The sequence below is a fragment of the Oryza sativa genome, chromosome 6 (assembly GCF_034140825.1).
Source record: "Oryza sativa Japonica Group chromosome 6, ASM3414082v1".
Lineage (NCBI taxonomy): Eukaryota > Viridiplantae > Streptophyta > Magnoliopsida > Poales > Poaceae > Oryza > Oryza sativa.
The window spans coordinates 8,894,021-8,913,415 of record NC_089040.1 but is presented as its reverse complement, the minus strand read 5'-3'; the positions used below and the strand labels follow the sequence as shown (position 1 = coordinate 8,913,415).

The window sequence follows — 19,395 nt, the reverse complement described above, 5'->3', positions numbered from 1 at the left end:
GAAGGGTCAGCGTCAATGTGTCATTGGAGCCGTGGCCCGTAGAGTTGATGCCTACAATACGATCCACGTACACACGCATGCAACCTAGTAATAAAAGCACTGATGGCGAAGACTAGCTTACCCGTTGCCTTTCTTCCTCTGTTTTATTAGTTGATGCATCCGTACTGCATAAAAGTCTATTGGTGCTGGTCGGAAATCTAGACCCACTCCAATGACGGCACTGATGTGGAGATTCAAAGGTAAACGGCATCAAATGCATCGAGCCAATGCTTTCAGCCAACAACTGAATCTCAGAAACAACAATTCCACAATTCCATAGGTGAAGAAATCAAGAACATCCACAACTCTAGAGCAAATTAAGAAAATCCACAAGTCAGGAAGAAATCAAGAACACTGCCGCTGCCGCCAAAAGTGAGGGGGGCCCGCTGCCGAGAAAAGCTCAGAGATGACGAGGTCGTCGCTGCCTTCACCGCCGAGAAGGATGAGGGGAAGAGGTTCGGTGGTGGAGGTGGGGCCAACCACTAGGGAGGGTGGAGTAGCCGTCGCCACTGCCGCCATGCTAGGGAGGGTGGAGTAGCCGCCGCCGCCGTCGCCGGGGAGCAGCAGGCATCACGTTGGGGAGGAGGGAGCAATTGTTGATGCCACCATGCCTGGGAAGAGGGAGCTACCCACAACCAGATCCCCATGCGTGAGCCGATATCACCAGATCCGTGCGCGCGAGCGGCCGAAGCCGCTGGATCCGCACGCGCAAGTAACCGTCGTCATCGAGGTGGAACAAGAGAGGAAGCAAGAAAACGAGAGCAAAAGAGAGAGTGAGAAAGGACGGACGAAAAGGAGGGAGTGGATAAGGTGGGGGGACGGAGCCACGGAGGGAAAAAATAGGATTGACTGACTCAGCTCAGTCGGCTCGGCACATAGGTCCAGTTTTGAAACTATAATTATAGGTGCTCTTTTTTTTAAGAAAATCGACACCTATAGTATAAGTGCCGGTTTTTCTTCAGAACCGATGCCTATAGTTGCTTAATGGTGTTGGTTTTTTGTGTTTTTAGCCCGCAGAGGTGGGAAAAGATCTATAGGTATCAGTTTTAGTATTTCCGGTATCTAAAGTGCCAACATCTATGTGCCTTTTGTAGTAGTGCATGTGTGCGATCAGCCTACATAATAGTGCGATATTTCATATTAATATAGTAAAAGATTACAAGAGTATAGTTATGAGAGACCATGATTAAGAAAAAAAAATAGACAGTAAGCCATGCCACATGCCTACAATAGAATACCTCGTTGTTGAGAAAATAATTACAAGAGTATAGTTATGAGAGACCATGATTGAGAAAAAAATAGACATTAAGCCATGCCACACGCCTACAATAGAATACCCCGTTGTTGAGAAAACAAATAGAAGCACCATATCCCAACTGTGCCCTCACAGAGGGATACAAGTCTTTTTCTGCACACTTTGTTCTCACTCGTACGCACTCGGGAAGAATTTTCCGATCATCGGCATCCAGAAAAGAAGTTGCAACTTGTTGTATGAGTATTCTATTAATCCTATTAAGCCCTGGGCCAGGATGTCACATCCTCACCCCCCTTAAGAGATCGACGTCCTTGTCGGTCAACCCCATACGTCCCGCCTCTGCCAGGTCGGGACCTCTTACATCTGGCAGCTTTTATAGGTCATCGACTGTCCTCACAGACCAACACAAGTCTTTTTTGCACACTTTGTCCTCATTCGGGAAGAATTTACCAATCGGTTCACCCATCCCAAAATTGCTCCAGGCCAAGCACGCTTAACCTCAGAGTTCTTTGGAGATCAGTATCCAGATAAAAAGCTGTAACTTGTGGTATGAGTATTCTATTAATCCTATTAAGCTCTGGGTCGGGATATCACAAAATAGGCCTTCAACCACTCATCCAAGATGCTTGAGATGCCAAGGACTTTGCCATGCCCATCCTGGAAAATCAAGATGTGGTTTTCAACTGAAGAACTCCACCAAAGACATGAGGAGAGATACCACAACTACGCCCCTAGGGGGTTAATGGTGCTCTTAGGGCACCCACAATGGTTATCTATAGGCTCTCTATAAGAGATCCATGTCAGCATATTTTCCTACTTGGAAGAGATTAAATGAAGATAGAGAGCAAAGCTATCTACTAACCTGGAGATAGTCTATAGAGAAAAACGAGGCAATGTATTAAAGAGCTATAGATACCCATGTAGACATACTATTAAGTTGGTTTACTATTAATCTAGTCTATTGCTGAGATGTACATGTTTTATAGATAGCACCTTACTTTACTATTACGGGTGCTCTTAAGCGTCGCCACGACCGGCCTTGAATAGGGTTAGCCTTTCGCGTGGAAATCTTGCTCCCCTCTCTTGTCACTGCATCCACATTGTCACCATCATCCACCACCATATGAACGGATTAGGATCGTCTGCCTTCACAGCACAGGCGTGCAGTCAGTCCTCATCCACCGTCCAAGTCATCCGATGGCTCACGGCTCGCATGGCATGACGCTTAATGGAACCACCTAGTGGCAGCATACGCACCTGGCTACAATGGTGTTCGCCATCGCCTGTGTATGCGCCGCCACCAGCCACCGACAGCGCCGAGAGCCACGGCTTCCCCAATCCCATTCCCTACCACCACTTTCGTCAGGGAAAAAACCCGTCGCACACATCGACCTCCTCTCGCGTCGCTACCGCTGAAGGCCGCGTTGAGGCCCACGCTCGCTGAAGTCGCTGCCTGGGCGCCAATAAGATAGTCACCTGACTGCCTGCGAGGTCGTCAAGCGACATGATTTGTTCAGTTGTTTCATTTACCTATTTTGACAGTGAGGTGGAGACGTGGAGTCAAGCTAGGCTATCAATTCAACATATATCAGCAGCCTTGATCAAACCAGCTAACTAATCTGCTGCTAATCTAGTGTTTTGATCGTATTATATATGTTACAGTTCATCTCCTTCCAGAACCAGCAACAGGGGAAATCAACAACCAACTAAACCTAGCTAGCGGTCGTCAAGCTCCACGCCGGCCGGCCATGTGGTGTGGTTAATCCATCCATCGGCGGCCTCCGACTTCGCAGCGGCAAGCCTACATAGCCTCCCGCAGATGGCAAGCCAAGGTTTTCCTCCACCTCGTCGACGCACCGCGGGTCACGGCAGACACAACATTGTGACTAGTGACAACGGTAGTGACATGATTTGCTCGATCTACCGGTCCCTGTGGGAGATGACGCCGGTGACAAGGCAAGGAAAGATTGTTGGCTGGGCTAGACGTCGGTGACAGAAAGGCAAGGAAGATGATGGTTTGGCTGGGCTAGCTCTCTTCAACGCATACACCACGCAAAACGTTAGATGGCATGGACAGTGGATGATGGTCAACTGCACGCCCGTGCCTTCATCCCGTGAAGGCAGACGATCTGAATCCCATATGAACACCATCAGCACGCGGCCATCGCACCAGTGCCCCACCACTAGCTGGCCATCAGGAAGGAGGCCCTTTCCTAAGAAGGAAATGGTGTCCCATGCGCCGCAGAACTCCAACATGCCATTGGCAAAGCGGCCGCTAGCATCTTCATGTACCACCCGCGTCGTTGCTCCATGCCCTCCTATCACCTCGGGTCATTTGCCTGTGTCGTATCCTGCATGCTGCCTCACACTGCAGCCACCTCATAGGCCCTGAGTGAAAATTTTGGCCTCAATGAGTCCAGCCACCGCCTCACATTGCCTCACTCATCTGGAGTACTTCAGCCATTCCTTGCATCTTAGGTGGCTCTGATATGACTGGACGGCAGAAGGGAAACCTTGGCAGGGCTCCATCCTACCATGCGATGAAACAGACAAACAACTCTTCAGGGTTTCAATGATCATTACTTTAGGCAATGGGGGTAAGGCAAAATTCTGGCACGACAGATGGCTTGATGGCCAATTCCCCAAAGAGATAACTCTTTCCCTTTATAAGCTGGTGACGAGGAAAAACAAAACAGTGGCCCAAGAACTAAAAAATCATAGGTGGTTAAGGCCATTACGGAGGATGAGCTCGACAACCGAAGTTCGAGAATTCATTCTCCTATGGCATTTGATACAACAGGTACAAATTGATGAGGAGAGGGAAGACGACCTAACATAGAAATGGATTGCAAATGGAATCTACTCAGTCAATTGGATCTACAGAATCCAATTCACTGGAAGCATACAGGACAATAGATCTAACTTCATTTGGCGAGCAAAAACAGAAAACAAATGCAAATTCTTTGGATGGCTCATGGTTCAAAAGAAAATCTTGACGTCTGACAAGCTACAACTTCTAGGTTGGGACAACAGCCCGACATGCTCCCTCTGTGGGACAAAATCAGAAACAACGGTACATCTCTTCATGGACTGCCCCTTCGCGAAACAGGTATGGACAAAAATTTGGATGAAACTAGGCTTCAACATGCTTGCGTCTTCTTCTTTCAATGGAGACATAATGGGTTGGTGGGAAGCATGCCGGAGAGAAATGATCAAAGAACAGAGAAGGAACTTTGATGGCCTATTCATCTACACGATATGGGTATTTGGCTTCAAAGGAATGCAAGAATTTTTAATGACGATTATGGTACGGTGTCACATGTGGTTGATTCCATCATCAACATGGGCAAAGTTTTTGATGAGGCGCAAAATGGATAGATGATAGAACGCCGACTTTTGATGTTAATGGCCTTGCACTGTCTCAAAGTGTTTTAATTTCCTCCTGTTTTCAAACAATAGACACCTCTTGGAGGTGCTCCTGTACGTGACCTTCTTCTTCTCCTTTTATGAATAGGCTAGGCAGAGCTCCTGCCATTATCCCTAAAAAAAAAGAATTATAATGGTATGGTTTCAACTAATTGGATAGCAATTTTAATTTTTTTAATAGGACGAATTTGTAGTTGCATGGATCAAATTTAACTTAATATTTATGAGCACCTATATATATTATACCCATGACTCCACCATTATACCACCAGCGTTTTCTTTCTATATTGCTTATTCTCTACTGCAGAGCATTGTTTCCATTATTGTGCTTGGATTCCGCACGTACGTGAACAGGTGTGTACGGAAATTATCTAAATTGTTAATTGGTTATGAATTTTTAAAGAAAACATAATATATATTATTGAATTTTATATTGCTCTAGAGATATTAGTGAGAAATTCAATCTACAGAAGTTTAGATAATAGATTGATTAAGTCCAGCCTCTATATCAACCAGAGATGTACATAGCCAATTTACCGATAGAGAAATAAAACAACAAATGTAATCCAATTTACTCAGCTGGATGTATAGGCCGGGTAAAAAAAATACACATATCTAAAAAACAAATGTAACTTTGATATGTCCATATACCTTTTTAGTTCGATTTTTTTCTAGATATGTAAATCTAAATTTGCTGCACGTATGTGTTCTAATACCATAATTTATCTATGATGTTCTATATAAAAATATAATCACATTTATGAAAGCAGAGCACATATTTTCAAGGTCTCTTAAAGTACTTTGATATCCAGCAGTTCCAAAGCACCTCCATATATTATCTTTATGTCTTGCTCAGATCTGCCTTACAGGTATAAAAACGACCACTTTTATGAGCAGAGACCGCGACGTACGTACGCCACCAGGGAAATCGATCGCCGGCCAGGTCCCGTGATCCCGACGCACTACAAATCATTGAGCCCCCTGCTATGTCTAGCGAAAGCAACAGTCGACAACAAGTTGATGCGTGATTGAACCAACCATCTTCCTGTAGGAGTAAGTAGGACACAGCTTCCTTTCTTCTAACTCGGGAAATATGTAAAATATATAGTGAAAATCACATGTATTGTGAAAATCTGGATACTACCATCAGATCAAAAATGAACGTCTAAAAATTATTCACGTCAGCAAAAGTAAAAAAAAAACTTATAGATTTACCTAGAAACTACCATTGGATTAAAAAAATAGACGTATGAGATTTATCCAAATCATTAGATTAAAATTTTTACGTACAGTAAAAAATTTGCAAGTAAAATTTATACTCTTGGTGACGTGATAAATCTCAAACAGTACCCAAGTTTTTACTATATATGTGGCTTACACCACATATTTTCCTCTTCTAACTCCCTGTTCTTTTCTGCTTCTTTATCACATCATTATCATAAATTATTTGCTTCACGTATCAAAAACATGTTTTTTTAAAAAGAAATCATACATGGCTTCGGTTGTGTTCTAGTGTCCAGCTCCCAACTTCTATTCCCTCGTTTTTCACGCGCACACTTTCTAAATTGCTAAATGGTGTTTTTTAAAAAAATTTCTAAAAAAGGGTTGATGTAAAAAAAATCATATTAATTCCATTTTTCAAGTTGTCTAGATAATACTTAATCATACGCACGGAATATGAGAGAGTATAATTAAATTAGGAAAGATGAGTACAGAACAATTGTTTAAAGTTATTTGTTAATTTATGTCTTCAAAATATTTTATTTATCCCTATAATCAATTAGTTCATTCCTAGCAATAATCCGATTTATAATATGGTTCAAACATGCAAAAGGAGACCACATACTAGAGAATCCCTCTCACAAAGATGACGAATTTCCCTGCCACCATAGAAACTGCATTAATAATGAAGACTCATTAAGAATGGGTACCGATAAGTCACACGATTTTTTTTTTAAAAAAAGAGCTGGCCCGGTTTGATTCGAGCCAATGCTTGGATTAAAGAAAAAGGATAAAAATAATCTCAAATTATTTTCCATCAATCAAAATTTGTTCTTCAACATCACATTTTACGAAATCGAGTCACAAATTTTGACACAAACAAACAATTGAATCACTGCAATCAAAATCTATTACACATATCATTTGCATGCATTAGAAGAGAATAGAAGAAGATGAACAAAGAAAAAAACATGTAACAGGTTATCGTCTCTACCATAGTGAAAGAATAGATCACCCTCCCTGTCTCCGTTGCAGCCAACCTTGTGGAGGCTAGATCAGGGTGATGGTGACGTAGAAGTGCCCCGCTCTCCATCATTGGAGCAACCTGCACTCGCCATCCTGGATAAGTCCATCCGCCTTCCATGTCAAACGGGCCCCTACGCACAGTTCTGGCCACCCCAAGCTCGTGGTGGCTGGATATCCACCCTACCTCCACATTTCCCTCCCTTCTCCTCAACGGCGTGTAAGAGATAGTGACGCTATGGTCAGCTCCAACAACCCAAGCTTAGGGGAGGAGGAAGAGACGGCGACTACATAGCGGTGCAATGTCAATAAGGAGGACGTGGTGTAGCATTGCTAGCAGAGGAGGAAGAGATGTTAGCGACACAGCTAGGAAGGAGACACGTCGGTGGCGGTGAGGAGGAAGCAGTGGCACAGCCAAGAAGGAGGTACGATGGCGGAGGAGAGAGGGAGTGTGTGAGCTGGGAGAGAGGGTTTCAAGGCGCTTAAAATAACCGATGACTTAGTGAATGTTCAGCTCTGCTCTCTTGATCCATCCTATTGGTGTTGCTTTAGTTAAAAAAAACGGTACCGATATTATTAGTGTCCAACTTTTTAAAAAGATAATCACCGATGAGCCGTTACCAGTTTTATATTTAAGGCTCCGCTTAAGAGCTGAGACATACAAGAAGAAACCAGCATATATGAGTTATCCCCGCCTATTAGGAGTTATGTAGTACCCTACGTATAGAGTGTGTTCCTCTCATGTGGCCTAGAGGTAGCTTGCTAGGTCGGTGGGACCGTGAAATGGACGTGAGCTAACCTTTGGCAGTGCCTCGGTTTTGTTCATTCTCTCGCACTCACGGATTGTGCTGGGGAAGTAAAATGCAGGGAAGAGACAAAGGGCAAGAGACAGCTGATAGGCATGCAGGTAGGCAGGCGGTGAAGGCAAATCCGTCGTGACTCGTGAATGCATCGATCCTACTGTTCGATCGGGAAGAGGAAGAGCGAATACCTATGTGTGCCTGTGTGGTAGTGTTAGCTTGCGCCTCTTTCATTTTTGCTTTCACATATTGAAAGATGCATATGAAGAATCGATCGAAGACATCCAAGAGTCTGAATGTCTGAGTCTCGTCTTTTGGGTTCAGATAATTGAAGTTGCATGCCACACCCTTTTCGATCATGGAAATGGAAGTTGCAGCATATGACACTCAGTTCCTATATATGACACTCAAGCTGATCGGTGACAACTGACAAGCGAGGCAGCCTGCCAAGTAATCCATCATTCCACAGGCTCATGCATAAGCCTCCTTTGAAAAAAAAAAGAATTTTAGGGGACTTTTGAACGATTGAATTCCTATGAAAAAAAATCTTATATGGTGTTATGTTTTTCCTAGCTATTGCTGTGTTTAAATCCTGCATTTCAAAGGAGTCCACATAGCTTTCTTACTTTGTTGTTTCTACTGCTTTCCATTTGTGAAAAGAGTAAATAAAACATGGGCCATCTTGGTGACTTGGAGTGATATCTGTAGTATCGAAATGCAAGTGGCACCATGCCCGTATCAGTCACGGTCTTGAGCTGATCTCTGCATGGGAAAGCATCTACAGTCATGCAACGACAATTGCCTATTGCCACAGCCATGAAACTTCAGTCGTCCTAACTTATCCTGTCAGAGGCAGATGCGTCCGTTAACCCTATCAAATCAATATCAAAAGCATGGACTAGTCATGGGTAGTATTCCTACGTAGAAGCAACCACACCTTGTTTATTATCAGCAAGCTCATGACTGCAAGATAGGATTAGGCAGAAACAGAGGTGCTCGATCTAAGTAAGTTGTACTATCTAACACAGTGACTGAACATCGTGGATTGCATGTTAGCCCTGAGCTAGAAAAAAAGCATTTGAGTATGACAAATCCGGTGTCATATGGTGGTCAAATGATCAACTACTCCCTCCAATCACAAGTGACATTTTAAAATACGTGTAATCAAGACCATAGATATTATTTTGAGTATTTCAAATTCAACTGTTAAAAATGGTACGGTTAGATCTATCTTAAAAATAGTTTAAAATATTATAACTTTGCTATTTTTCCAAATCTTTATACTAGAAAATTCATAATCAAACAAGTGTCCTGATGACCATGTCGATATGTCCAAAACTGTCACTTATTAGTTATTTGTTTCTGGGGATTCTTCACCTTGTCCTGCAGCTCCTCAGCTTTGCTAGTCTCAGTGAGAAAGCATCTAGTGTGTTACTTGCACTGCTTCACATCCTCTCTGTTCTCTGCATAGAGACAATTCTGTCATTTCAAGTTACTTCCAAATCTCTTGTGCCATGTCTGCACCGGGACATTTGCTCAAAGCTGCCACCCTTGTCTATTGTCCTGATCTACCAGTAGAGACATGCATGCATGACACGACCCAATAATTTGATATGCTGAGACATATCCTGTCTAGCAAACGATGACAAAAAGATGCCAAAATGGTTAGTTCAATCTGAATTCCAGCAGAGATTAAATTGAAGGATTGTCTCAAAAAAAATTTGAAGGATCTTTTTTGCGCTAGGAACAGGAGAAATATATATATACGCACAGGGAAATCTGTGTAAGATCTGCATGAAGAGTAAGCGAAGGTAGACGATGAAATCAGCATGGTCACGACTGACGATGAGCAGAAATCTTGGGAGGAAGAATTAATGTTAGGTGACGCTGAAGAGTAATCGAGAAGAAGTTCCCGATTTCGTGGTTGTGGGGCTTAGATGTTTGCAGTGTAGCAACAAAAGATTGCGTCCTTCACCTCACTCGTTTGTCGCGCAGAAGTCGTAGCAAAACTTTAGACAATTAATCCGACGTGATGAGCCAACGGTATCTGGATAGGGATATGCACGAGGGCATCATCAAGTATATATATGTCTACAACTGCTGTGACCTCCTCTAATATATGTAAGAGAAATGTCTCTTACGTGTATTCTATGAGAATGAGTTTCACTTGTCCGGGACTCACGTCCCTCTAACTTTACGTCTGAGAAGCTCCTTCTCTACAACTATAAATCTGCATTTCGAGGCTTCTGTGGCGGAGCGTTTTTTTAGAGCAGTCCAAAGTATCTAAACTCGATGGAGGCTCACAAACTCACAGAAGAAATTTTTGCATGTTCTTGTTTCAGGGGTCTCACCTACACCCACTCTTCCACTCCTACACTTGGCGGCTCAAGCCATACTGCCATCAGCCTATATATATATTTAGAAAAAGTCTGTTTTGAATCTCATGACTATGGTCCAAGTCTAATTCATATGGCTCAACCATAAAACCAGTTATGGAGACTCCGTTAACTATTAAAATCAATTCATTTTAAGGAGGACAGTGCGGAGGAAAGGAGTGAGGACGAGAGTTGAGAGGTAGCTTGTGGCGGTGAGGAAATGGTTGAGGAGGACCCAGGTGAGGTGGCCTAGAAGGGTGATGTCAATGGCAGAATTTGTCTTGGTGCCGTTAGTGTCGACGTGTGATAGTAAGGAGTGGAGGTGGCAGCAACAGGCAGAGGGATCAGAGTAAGCAACAGCCATCAGGCATCTAGCGCCGACACGATAACTACAATGCTGGCTAACGGGGGCGATGAAGGGAACACTAGTGAGTATAGTGAGTATGGCCCATGAGAAACGCAACGCCGATGACCGGTCAAGGCGGCTGAGCGGTGAGTAGGGGATGAAATAGTGCCACACTCAATATTGGTGGAGCGGAGCGGAGTTGAGTCATGGTAACTATCTTTTATATAGATGGATATAACTTTTTCCTTATTCTGCCCCATATTTTCATATTTTCCTTTCTTTCCCAACTAACTTCGTTCATTAAAAAACAGATAACTTCTTCCCTTCAAGCATTTTCTTTTCAGTTTAAAAGTTAATTTATTCATATTTTCTCATATTTTCATATGGATTCGGATGCGCACTCGGATAGTGCCACCTAGAACAAAATCTCTGTTAAAACCATTTTGGGAGGAAAAAACTAGTAGAGGGAGCCTTCAGATCTGTTTTTGTAGTGGAGGGATAAATCAAACTTGGAAACTAGTTGACGAAGGGATGAGTCATTCTGCATTGAACCCAGTAGAACCGTGGACTGGGTCACATTAGCAACCTTAAAGAATTGGCGACGCATGTTGTGCTTGCTTGGTACTCCGGCTTACGTAATAATGATATAATAACCGCGCTGAATTAACGAATCTCAAATCTCAATCCCACGCATCACAACAGCCAAAGTGACCCCATCAACGTGAGAACGATTCTAGCATACGGAACACGTAACACAGACGAGCCCTCGTAAAACTAATTAGCTGCGCATTTTTCCTAATGCAACAGAACTTGCACACAAGGCCAACATGCAACTTTTATACACAGTATAATATGTGAATATGAAATTAATATGTACTTTAAAAGCATTCCCAAGACACAGGAAATTAAAACATAGTCAGCGGCATTGCACACACGGCCAGGTATCTCTCAGCAGTCAGAAATAATAACGATACTGAACTGCACTGCTTCTGCCTCGATTTCATTTTTTTTTTGGGGTCTCCCAGCCACGATGAGACCAAACTAACAACACCTATTGTTGATCCTCAAACTCATGGCCATGATCCAAAAGATAGTTGGCAGCCAGCTCTTCATCCTTGTTGCATGCGAAGAAGACCTCCAAAACGAGCTCACGGTTGAACCCCATTGCCTCCAGCTGTCAAGAAAGTATACATGAAAGTTTACAAGGAAACTCGAAAACCATGCTGATGATTAAATCAATGAAAAAGCTGTTATTTAAGGATGCCATTGTCTCAACAAAAGAACTAATAATAGAACAGGCTCATGTTAAAAGAACAGCCCTAACTGGTTATAAAATTTAAAATATCCATTCAATGGTTATAAAACAAAAGTTCAAATTTAGAACTTTCAAAAAGGACTAATGGGTATTTTGGGTAAGTTTCTTGATGTAAATCACAAATTGGACATAAGTGTCAACATTTGGAAACTGAGGTGTGAAAATTTCAGAAGCAGCGAATTGTCTTTCATTAGAAAATCCAAAATAGCATATAAAGCAAACATACCCGCTGAATGGCCTCCCGTTCCTCTGGAGTAACTGTAAGTGCCTGTGGCATAGCGGCTGCTAGTTGACCTAGTATGTTTCTGATTTACCAGAGCGTATAAAATGTAATGTAAATATTGTATGTGTATCAATTAGAATATAATACATGTTTTGTAGTTCTCTTGGTTCTTACCCCCCAGCAGCGCCGCTATCAGGAGATTCATTCACCAGACGGAGAAATTCAGCCTGATTTTCCTGAATCAACCGCAAGATTTGCGGATTCTGCTTCCCAAGCTCTTGAAGCATTGGCTGTGAATCAACAGAATTGCTCAAGTCACATAAAATAGCATATGCACTGGCATTTTAATGTCTACAAAGAAAAAGAAAAGCAACAAGAAGCTTATGAGTTGATTTATATTAGCACCTGCAAGATTTGGGGATTAGCCTGGACCAATGCAAGCAGCGCTTGGAACTGAGCAGAAACAAGTAAATAGCTGTTAGGGCAATGCATTATTTTAACAAGTATAAAAGTTACACCAACATATAATAATACCTGTGGAAGTTGTCGCAATGCATCAAGGGCACCAGCACCGGCACCGGCACCAGCAGCAGCACCAGGATTTGACCCAGCACTTGGAATGCCCTAAACATATTTTAAAAATCATGTTTTCAAAACAAACACAATAGCAAGCAAATAGAAACAAAATTCCAGGAAATACAGCAGTTTCTGTGAAACCACTGGTTTAATAAAGCAAAAGCAACTTTGCTTTTGTTCCACACAGACTTTAACTCAAAACATCCAAGCAACATATAGGAAAACTACAAATATGGGTGACAGTTACTGGTAATATCAGCTCTACCAACACCCATGAGGAATACGCGTAACCAGCTAACCAGAATTTGAACCCAGAATATGGATACATTGGACTATGCATTGTCAAAAGTCAAAACAGGTGCTGAACTGCTTGTATGTATATGTGCCAGTGCAAAATACCATGGATGTATGGAACTAACAATTCAAAAGCATATAATACGATGCCGGATGTCCTGAAATTGTCTTACCCAAGAACATCAGTGCTAATGTTTTCAAGAATATTCTTGACAAACTGATGATGACAGCTTCCTAATAAGATGTTAACTGGTCTGCCTCGATCCTTAGACTTACAAGCAGTCCAGAAGTTGGAAACATTTTGGTTTCTTATAAAACTAACCTCCAAATATAAAGGTAGCAATTTACATTTACACATACCTGGGGGAATAGGTTTAGAGGATTCGCATTAGGTCCTGAGGCACCACCAGCTGGCTGCACAGGCGGTGGAGGTGCAGCCTGAGCCTGAGATGGAACCTGTGGATTTCCCTGTTGAACAGCAGCAGGTGCTCGAGCCACAGGTTGTGGGGGCTCCACATTCTCAGGAATTCCCTAACAGATGAACCAGAGTACAACATCAATAGTTGAATTTTATGCACAGTAAAATTAACATTGGATTATAATTTGGTTACAAACAATGTAAGAAAATTGGATTGAACTCTCTTGTTCTATATAAATTTTAAAACTGCTGGGCGTTGCCCTTGCTGAATTCTCTTTAAAAACATAAGTTCTTTAAATGAGTTTTCCAATTCCCCATCAGCATAGAAATGTGCATTTGTGAAAAGAAATTATCAAACGTGGAACTTACAGAATACAGATAGTCAATAGCTCTCTCAGGGTTGTTATATGCAGCACGCAAAGCACGGACAACCATGTCACGTTCCCAGGTGCCACCACCCATGTCAAGAATTTGTTGGATTGTCTGTTCTAGGTTGCTACCTGAAACAAGATTTGATGCAGCCTGACTGTAGACATCCGCATCACTTCTGTTTATCATAACAATAAAAGGGAAACATTAATATGACATTAAAAGAGGAATCATCACAGTGGACGTGAAACAAAACCAAATCCAGGAGCTTTGTAAGTTTCAAGATTACAGATGAATCGAGCAAGCTGAGCACCATATGTGTTTATGCCAAATATACACAACTACGTAGTCTTAACTTTAATTCATAAATCTTACCAACAAAAAATAATATGGACAGTACCAAAACGTTCTGGTTATAAACAAATCAGTTGTGTTCTATTTTTTTGACCAGGACAATCAGTCATGTGATGTTCTAAACATGATACCTATACAATGTGAATTGCTGAATCTTTAAAATTCCATAAATACACTTGTAAAACTATTCTACTGTTTAGTATAGTGTTATCTATTATAGTTGCAGTGCAAGTTACAAATATGTAGTAAAGACAAATACGGGCTTGTTTGGTTTGAAACCCTACCAAAATATTGGTAGTACCAAACCTTGGGCACATTTTGGCACTACCAAATTTTTTATAGTACAGATTTGGCTCCACTCTATTGATTTGGCAAAATTTGGCTCCAATCCAAAATGCTAACATGTACTATTCAAAACTACCAAAGAATTGGTAGGGAAAGAATTGGCACCAAACCAAAATGGCCCTACATTAAATGCCTACAGAAGTCAAAGCCACAGTCCAGAAACATTGTGTATAGTGTATGACTGTACCACACACTAGCTTATGGTATGCCTAATTTTTTTAGCATTCTTTAATTGTCTATTAGTTTACAACATGCTGGAGAAACATTTCAGGATGCCACATTGAAACTCATCGAGTGATAAATTTCTACACCATGGAGTTACAGGAACATTAATGGAACTATTCCTAAAACTGGATCATTGTTTATAGAAACTAATCTAGACATGACAACAGATGATGTGGAAGAAAATAGAATGCAGCAGTTAACAGAATCCTGTTCCATATACATCTTTGCACAAGTGAAGTACAAAATATAAGTTCATTCAAGGCCAGAATCGAATTGTCTCGTGCAAAATTCCTATCAAATTTATTGTGTTCCAAACAAACACAGGGACCTAATAAAAAATTGAAATAATGGATCCAAAAGGGAGCTTACGATGCGGTCACAGCAGCAGCTGGAGTGGCAGCAGCAGCTGGAGTGGCAGAAGCAACTGGAGGCTGTGCACTTGGAGGTGCCCTACGAATGACATGATAATAAATAAGGAAAACAATATTTGACATTATACAAATTAGAGGAATAGATATAACTCACGGTTCAGGTGTAACAACAGGTGCTTGTGGAGGTGGTGTTCTTGCAACTGAGGCAACTGGAGTTGCTGGTTGAGACTAGTGCAAATAAACAGTAAGGAATTTTCAGGTCATGAACGAAACAAAGACACTCAAAAGTTATGCAGAAATAACAAAATTACATGATGAACATATTCAATTGCTTTTGAACCTAAAATCAGCTAAAGCTAAAACAAAAACAAAATGACAAATTATACCTTTCCATAATCAGAAAATAAGATTACTTTCTTTACAGCTCTCTAAGCTCTTGTTGGTTCTAGTCATTAATCACATGAATTGGAGATGTGCAACAATTTACGAATTAACAAATGGAAAAATTACCAGGAAAATAACAAATTTTCAAACAAGAGATGAAGGTGCATAACAGAACAGAATATATTTATCCCAAATACTGGATACCAAAAAAAAAAGAGAGGAGTGCAGGTTGAATCCCTAACTAATTAGATAAAACTTTTTCATATGAACAGAGACACGCAGAGATTATTGACAGAATTATATATGCCAATAAAATTACCTGGCTCACAGGTGCCTTTGAAGCAGTTGAAGCTCCACTTGATGATGCTTTGGCCTGAAATTTTATACATATTCAACAAGTGATTAATATTCACAGAAAAATGAATAATTAAAAGAGCTTCAAACTACACTTCCACCGTTAATTTCAGCAGAATTTAAAATGTTAACATAAGATCATCAGAGGTCAAAGGCTCAAAGAGCAGTCGAGATATCATTTAGAACTCAGGCAAATCATGGAATGTTCTTCACCTAAACATGTTAATTTTAGCCTCCTGGACATAACACAAACGGCTGTTAAAACTAAAAAAAAAAAGGTAATTACTTCCTGTAATTAGAGGGTGTATTTAACAGCAATAAATATCATGCAAAGCTTGCACCCGTATTTTGCATATCAATGATTTGTTCGGGTTTGATGACACAACACAAAGTTTGGGCTCTGATTTTGGCTATCGGATGGGAAGAATACCCCAATCACACAAAAGTTTGCATCCCATACATTTAGCAATTCATTCAGTTATAACATTACAATTTAAAGAAATATCTAGTATGAAACTGCAGCATTAACCAAAAAAAATACATATATTCACTAATAATGTACACATAATAGCACGATTATAAAAAGCTACAAGGCCCAGCTTAAGGGAAACAAAGCCACAGTATTCAAAATATGGCATGATTTTACTGCAAATTATCAAGAATACTCTGGTCTGCAAATACCCTTATTGTCTAGCTGTAAATAATAATTTAGAAGGGTAGTTACTGCTAAACAATCAAATGCCATTAAACAAGATCATCACATACCTTAGACAGCATTATAACAAGGAAGCTGTTCTCAGCAACTTTGTTGCCTTCCAAAGTTGTATCATCCTTGAGAATTTTCCCTTGGTGTATGAGCATCTGCTGATCCGCCGGGTACACATTCTGCCCCTGAGTACTCTCAATGATTCTCTTCACCTCAGCCACCTGCAAAACAGAGCTAGCTGTAAGTATAAGGCACAAATAGTCCCATATCCAAGCATACACACATTAAACATTGCAGCATCAACCACATTGACAACAGCCAGGTTCTAATTTCCAAAACCATCTCCTACAGATGCCGAGTTCGAATTTCTACCAAAAAAACATCTACACATGTAACTTAAACCGATCAGTTCACAACAAGCCGAATTAGTAGCACACGACTCAGATTACAACCCTAATAACAAACTCCGAGCGCCCAAAAAAAAAACCGATCCGAAGCTCCGCATCGCGTCGTCTACTACTCTACTCTAAACCCTAGATTCAGATCAAAACCACACCCGCGCAAGGCGCCCGATCCCCCCGAACCAAACCCTATCCCAAAATCGCACCCAAACGCCCCCCGAATCGAGCGGATTCCCGGAGAATTCCCTCGAAATCGCGCGGATTGGGGGAGAGAGAAGGAGAGGGGGGAAGGGGGAAGGGATCGTACCGACGCCTCGGGGCTCGCCTCGATCTCGAAGTTGGTGCCCTTCAGGGTCTTCACGAACAGCTTCATGTCGGCGACGTCGCCTTCTCCCACCTCGGCGATATCCCTATCCCCGACTCTGCCTTCGCGAGGGTTTGGACTTTCTCCTCCCGGTTCGCTCGCGGCGGCGACGACGACGACGAGGAGAGCGCACGGGGCGAGTAGTGGTAAAGTTTATAGGGGCGAGAGAGGAAACGAAAAAAAAAAATCTCTTAGTCCCCCAATATCTCCCGGACATCACGGGGCCCGATCCTAACCCCTCTCACTTACGAGTGGGACCCACTGGGATATGGACCCACCTGGCAGTGGGTGGTACGGGTAGGCGGACGGGGTGGGGAGGGAGACGAGCAGCGTTCGGTGGGCGGATCCGGTGCGGCGTGCACGCGTGTGGCGTCTGGTGGTTGGGGGTTGGGATACATGTGTATGGGTAGTTGAAGCGGTGGTGCGTGGGGTTGTGCGGCGTAGGGGATCCGAGGAGATACTTCGCAGCGGAGGAATGGATAGATGCCGGGTGGGAAAAGGTTGTTGGGGTTGGAGAGCGAGAGCGAGAGATGGAGAGAGAAAGTGGTTTTCCCCCGGAGAAGGCGTAAAATCTGGGTGCGCCGGCGGAGGAGCTCCTCCGGTGAGAACCTGTTTTTTTTTTAAAAAAAAAGGAGTATATGCATTTTACTACGGGATCGCCTGGAGACGTCGTCCATTCTGGTTAGCAAGGGTTGCTATGGAAACTTTGAGCAAATAGCCTTTGCCTCTTCTCCTCCCTGAGAAGTGAGAATATACTGAAATAATGTCAACGGTGGTAATGGCATCACCCACCAGCTTTATCAGCTATCGCACGCGATGGTGGACATGATCCCGTCTGAAACATGATAGTAGTTTTAGTTGGAGGAACTTTTCTGCCTCACATTTTAGTGTACACTGTGTACTTACAAGGATGTGTTTGTATGCAGATACTCTTAAGAGCACCATATTAGTTTTTATTTTGCACAAATTTATGAAGGTGTAATGAGGAGAAAGAATACATTCATATTGCATATCGAAATTTAGAGATTACGGTTATGCATATTTTTGTCAACTTTGAATGAAGATTTTGTAATAGGATTGATGTCTCAGTAAGTTGTATCCCTTCTTTTTGGTGGCGGAGTGGTTATTTATATTCCATTTCATCTTATGGTAGCTACCTTTTTGGAATATAAACCAATAATTATATAATAATTGGTTGTAGCTTCGGTTGTAGTGAATGTCGGATTTCATCCATTATCTAAAAGTCACTTCTCTAGCAGGTTTAACTCTCTGGGCTCCTTTCAAACATGTGATTTTGATAACGCAAGAACATAAAAAAATGTATAAATAGGATGTTGTATAGGATTCTAAACCATAAAAATACCAGAAGTAGATTTCATAAAACTACGTATACTTCGATCAAACTATCATAAAACTATATTTAAGATGTTGATCACAAAACTATATATTTAGCGTAAAATTTCTCACAAAACTATATATTTAAGATGGAGTGTCACAAAAATAAAGAATAAGTAGCAATTTTGATTATCATAAAACTAAAGGTTTGGGCAATTTAATCACAACACTATAATTTTATAGCTCCAATATAACGATAGTGCTAGGATTTAAGTTCTAGAATATGTAGTTTTGTGATAACTTCAATATTAAATATATAGCTTGTGATAATTTTGTCATTAAATCTGTAGTTTTGTGATTTATCTGTAATTTTTGCAATAAGTTAATCAAAATATGTAGTTTTATAAAATTTATTCAAATACTAGGGGTAGTGTATCTGAGTAATTTACAGGAAATCTAACACTGGAACTTTGTGGAACTAAAGAGAGAGAGTGAAAGTTCGTTGGACTTCTCAAAGGAAATGAAAACATGAGATAGGACCACAATTACCAAACCAGACGGTGAAGCTTTAAAGCCCACACTTGTTAGCAATAGTGTCTCAGCCCATAGCTTGGCATGCATGAGGCAAATATTTGGGCTAGCTTTTCATAGGAAGTTTGAGCCACATATGTGTAACTTTGCCCCTCTTCGTTTAACATTAGACGAAGTGGAATGAGTTTATAACTTTATATAGCTCAGTTAGGCATATTGGCTCTACAGCAGATTAGGGAAGTGAAATTTGATTCCACTTGCTTGCGTCAAATTTAGGTGCGTAAGTAAACTTTAAATAAAAAAATTGAAGTCTAAACCCTATCTAAGAAATGCAACATAAAGTAT

At 41.5% G+C, this 19,395-nt stretch overlaps 1 protein-coding gene and 1 long non-coding RNA gene across 2 annotated transcripts; both read right to left on the bottom strand.

The window, feature by feature from the left end:
• Window positions 1–5,535: 5,535 nt before the first annotated feature.
• Window positions 5,536–7,488, bottom strand: LOC136357064 (uncharacterized). Its single transcript, XR_010742109.1, has 2 exons — window positions 6,936–7,488; window positions 5,536–6,615 (listed from the first exon to the last, which is right to left on the bottom strand). It is a non-coding gene; the product is annotated as an uncharacterized lncRNA (long non-coding RNA).
• Window positions 7,489–11,295: 3,807 nt separating this feature from the next.
• On the bottom strand, window positions 11,296–17,301 carry LOC4340699 (ubiquitin receptor RAD23d). Its single transcript, XM_015788441.2, has 12 exons — window positions 17,128–17,301; window positions 16,479–16,640; window positions 15,679–15,732; window positions 15,130–15,203; window positions 14,974–15,054; window positions 13,681–13,858; window positions 13,254–13,424; window positions 12,558–12,647; window positions 12,429–12,476; window positions 12,198–12,313; window positions 12,027–12,105; window positions 11,296–11,659 (listed from the first exon to the last, which is right to left on the bottom strand). Exons 1-12 carry the CDS (start codon window positions 17,191–17,193, stop codon window positions 11,537–11,539), a joined length of 1,242 nt encoding a protein of 413 aa, XP_015643927.1. The 5' UTR covers window positions 17,194–17,301; the 3' UTR covers window positions 11,296–11,536.
• Between the last annotated feature and the right edge of the window lie 2,094 nt (window positions 17,302–19,395).